Source organism: Morone saxatilis, unplaced genomic scaffold (genome assembly GCF_004916995.1).
Source record: "Morone saxatilis isolate NCDOM2014 unplaced genomic scaffold, NCSU_SB_2.0 Contig8, whole genome shotgun sequence".
Classification (NCBI taxonomy): Eukaryota; Metazoa; Chordata; class Actinopteri; family Moronidae; genus Morone; species Morone saxatilis.
In genome coordinates, this window is record NW_023340257.1 from 6,169,291 (window position 1) to 6,174,090 (window position 4,800).

The 4,800-nt window shown below is 37.4% G+C and overlaps 1 protein-coding gene across 1 annotated transcript in view; it reads left to right on the forward strand.

Annotated features, from left to right (window-relative positions):
- Positions 1-4,800, forward strand: part of LOC118341973 (endothelin-converting enzyme-like 1) — a 47,121-nt gene that overhangs the window by 35,283 nt on the left and 7,038 nt on the right. Inside the window, exon 11 of the mRNA XM_035680398.1 lies at positions 2,236-2,287. Coding sequence (XP_035536291.1) covers positions 2,236-2,287 — 52 coding nt within the window. The remainder of the gene's footprint in view (positions 1-2,235; positions 2,288-4,800) is intronic.

The window sequence follows — 4,800 nt, forward strand, 5'->3', positions numbered from 1 at the left end:
AGGGCGGGGGGGTTGACATCGCAAGGCTAGATTTGTTAAACTCAGGGAAGGTGTTGCTGCTTGTTTTTTCCTCCAGGGGGGTATTAGTATGTGAGGTGGACGATCGATCAGTAGAAGAGTGAGCCGATGAGAAGAATATGATATGAGGAGGTGGATGCTTTTTCTAAAGCGGGCCTGCGTTTTGAACTTGGTCGAAAACAGGCAGGTCAACATGGTGTAATTGCGTGTAACTAAGCGCGGTCCATGTCGTGGTGCAGAATGGCAATGGGGAAACGTAGTTGAGGTTTGTCGTGTTGGTGTGATGTGTATGTGTGTGTGTGTGTGTGCGGAGAACCTCCCCCTCTCCCTCCCTCCTCTCCTCGTCTTCTCCCAGGATCTGTGTCTGCCTGCCTGCTGGATTAAATCTCTCGCAGAAAAATCAATGGCATGCTCGCAAGCTGATGCTAGAGGACGGGAGGAGTCAGACAAACACAGTCATCAGAGCCCTCTGGGTCATTGTTTTTAACCCACACACATTATTTCTCTTACTTAACCCGACCCCTTCAGCTCTCAGCTCTGTATTCATTTTATATATATTTTGTTTTATTTTTTTATTTTATTAAATGAATATTGCCCACTTATGATGTACCTCCATCTCTTAGGCTTCTTTTAATTTTATAAAGAGACAAGGACAGAGGTTTAATTAAAAGAACAAGTCATTTTATTTCTCCTGATGAGCACCTTTATTGATACAGTCTTTACTGATTTAATTGACTTACAGTCAGTAAATGACTGACTTCACTCACAATGATAATGTTAAACCGTGAATACCTATATGTTAACCAACATAATGCCAATGCTGCCACTATAATTATTTGAATTACTGATTTGTTTTTCATAAATCTCTTTGTCTATAAAATGTGAAAAATATGAGCAGTGAGTCTACAGGCCTGCTAGCAGCTCTGTGAGTCTGTATAGGCACAGTGGTGCTTTGAGCTAAATACCAATGTGCACATAATGATAATGCTAGCATGCTGATAATTAGCAGATAAAGCTAATAAGCAAATAAAGTTTACAGTCCTAGTTCTAACATTTGCCAATTAGCACTAAATACAAAGTAGGCTGATCATTAGCATTGCAGATAGAGCCCATAAGAATAAGTCAAAATATTTGCCAAACCATCTTGTAGATACTTCTTTCACAGGATGAGTAAAAGCTCTGACCAGCTGGTGATCACTAAAGGACTCATCCTCTAGGGACCATGAATGTCTGTACTAAATATCATTTTAGTCCATCCAATAGTTGAAATATTTCAGTCTGGATCAAAGTGATGGACCAACCAACTGACATTGTCACTCCCAGAGCCGCACCGCTAACATGGCTAAAACAAGTTCCCAGAGTCCAAAGTGGAGTGTTAAAAGGGCTTGCTTTGTTCAAACAACAGTCAAATCCCAAACATATTTCTTTAAATTTAAGAAGCTGGAACAACAACAACAACACATTTTTGGCAATTTGCTTAATTCTGTAGATAACTCAAATTATTAATTAATTATCAAAATGTACATGGTTCATTTTCTGTCTGTTTACGTATTCTTTCCACACTTCATTCTTTTCTTCCGTTTGGTATGAGACATATTTTTATTTTCCCACTTTAATGAACAGTTTTGAAGGTTCTGAGACAACAAGCCGCTGACATTCTGCAGCTACTTCAATGATAATAACCTCAAATAGTGGCAAGCAGCAGGTGGTGACAGGAGCCAATTTTTTGAATTGATTGAAGTTTGAAAGGGTTCAAAATATACTAATGATTTTAATAAACTAAATGTCTTCTTCAGGGTGTAGGATGGTGTGGGAGTTTGACAAGTTTAGCTATGGCTGGTACATGCAGCTTCCTCAGGATGAAGTGAGAACGCGCTGCTGTTGAGTATTTTGCTCTCACTGTGTACTGAAAGAAATACATTTGGAGAAATAGAGAGACTTTCTGCAACTGTCCTCTATGGCAGCTGAACTGTGACACTTGGGATGGAGTATGGATGTTTGCATTAACATCCTGCTAGTGCCGCTTTGAGCTGTCTGTGTTTCCCATTTCCTCCTAACTGTCATTCTCCCTCTAAAGGAGACTGTATCAATGTGCTCACTTTGATTTAAAAAAAAAAACTTTTCTATTTACACTGTAACCAGGGTACTGTTATATTAATATAAGTTGTATCTGGACATTTCCACTTCCCTAATGTTGTTTCGTTATCTCTCTCCCAGTGTTTCCTGCCGGCATCCTTCAGCCCACTCTCTACAACCCTGAGTTCCCACAGTGAGTATAGCCCTCCTCCTGTCCCTGCCTTTCCCTGCTGCCTGCTCCACAGGGAGGCAACAACATCTCCACAGCCACAACAACAAAGGTCATTAAAGGCTACGTTAGTCTGGCAAGCCTCTGCTTCCCTGAAGTCCCAACACACCTGATTAAACCAATTTAACTACCCACCAAGAGCTCAATTACTGAACAAGGTCCTGCTAATGGAACAGGTGTCATTGAGAGGTTGCCTCCCTAAATTTGAGTCCATCGAGTAATTTGATGGCGCATGAAAGTAGATAGACTCCCGTCTGTCTCTCTCCCTCTTCTATTTATCTCACTTGTTCTCTTTTCTGGTTCACAAATAAGCTCTTTGTGATTCATGCATTAGAGTCACAGCATTATTGAACAAAGATATTCATAACTTGAAATTAGTTACATTTAAATCCGAACACAAATGATTTCTCTCTTCAATTGTGCATTTTAGATAAGAGCTCTTATGTGGGATATTTCATCATGGCCAATAATATTTTTGTGGAATACAGCTGCTGATAGGCAATACAGCACTTTGTGACAATATATAGTAAAGATCTATCATCTTTATGCCAAACAGGGAGCAAGTATTTTCCGCACAGTTTCACTCTTGTCAGTGTGGAAATTACTTTGAATTAACATTTCAGTCATTATAAGCACTGAAATCCAAACGTATGAAAATGACTGCAGCTGGACTACAATGTTTTTATACTAGTGTCACTACAGATACCAACAACACTGAAGTAAATATTTGCCATAATTATGGAATCATCAGCAACTGAATACCTAATTTTGAATTTTTGAATTTTGAAATTGAATTTGATCAGGACAGTTTGAGCAACTGGATTGATCTGGATTGATCTTTGAAGCCCATAAAGGAACTTTAATTTTGGGTTGACTCTGACGGCCCCTGTGGACAGAAGCAGTAGTGTTTCTACCACCTTGTTTCATTGATTTCAAGGGGAATCCGATAGCAGGCATTAAGAGTACCTACTTTTTTTGCATTAACTGCAGCCATTTTTCAACACATTAATTCAGTAGAGATCAACTAACTAGTAGTTATTAAGTCTCCAGTGTTGACATTACACCCTAACTTAGAAATTACACAAAGCCGGCGCAACCCAGCTTTGGACCAAGCCAAAGAGGTAAAACAAAAGACTAAATCAGAACTCCAATTTAGCTCTTTAATATTCCCACACAGACATTTTGTGTATTATACAATAAAATAAACTACAACATTATATACACTTAATAAGAAATACTTCATAAGGAACAAAGCTAAGTTAAAAAGTTAAAAATGAAATGTCCTTAAATTTCTAAGAGAAGAATTCAGACCACATACATATATTTTAAAGTAAACTATTTTAGTGATATAAATTGGTGGTATTTTCATTTCAATTTGTTTTTCTAAAAAAATGCAAAAATAATGCAAACTTTTAGTAGTTGAAAATGTTTAGTACTTGCATATATTATGTATACATTAACATTTCAGTCCAGAAAGGTACTGCGTTTCAATCCCCAGCTCTAAGGATATAACAAGATCAACAGCAATCATAATAAATTAAGATGATCAAAATGTCCAACTAAAATATATTCCGGTCTGGGCCTCCAATAGATAACCAGTTTAATAGGGTTTACACAACATTAAGTGCATCATAAACATGATCCAGAAGTGGAGAAAACTGAACTTTTTCACAGCCGACATTTTGATGTTGCAGTAAGGAAAACGACAGGTGTTACTAATAACATTAGGAATGGCTCCGTTCTATTCAAGTGTCCAAGCAAGCCATGACGGTATGACAGTGAGTAGCTAAATGGAATTCAGCCATCATTCATTTTATTATTCACACCTGTGCCTTTTCTACTGTGACATGTAAAAATGTGCTCTGTTAAAAAGGCCTTTAGAAGGCTTCTATATCTCTAGCCTTTTCTAATCTTTGCAGGACAATGCAGCAGCTTTACTTCTTTTTCTCTGTTATATACGGTGTATAATATACTTATAATTAACAATTTACAACTGTCTATCATTTATATTACTCCCAACCATTTATCAAAGCATACTATAAGTTTATAGGTTGACTTCCTACCTTCTAGGCCACGGTCATTTTCCTTTCATTCATTCATTTAGTACAGTGTAAAAATCAGTCCAATCCAAGTGACAGAGTTATGTTGTTAACATGAGTTAATGCAGCTGTTTTGAAAAAGACTTTCATGGAAGATCTGAATTACTTTTTCTACTAAAATGATCAGCAGCTAACTCAAAATGTCAGATGTAGTTTCCCCTTTCTGCAAGTTAACTTTCATACAATACTGACATTGATTAAGGGTCCAGTGTCTAACATTCATGCAGAAATTGAATATTATATTCATAGGTATGTTTTCATTTGTGTATAATGAAAATAAGAATCATTGTGTTTTTGTTACCTTAGAATGAGCTGTTTTTATCTAGACAGGAAGCGGGTCCTCTTCTATGGAGTCAGCCATGTTGAACAGCCATGTTT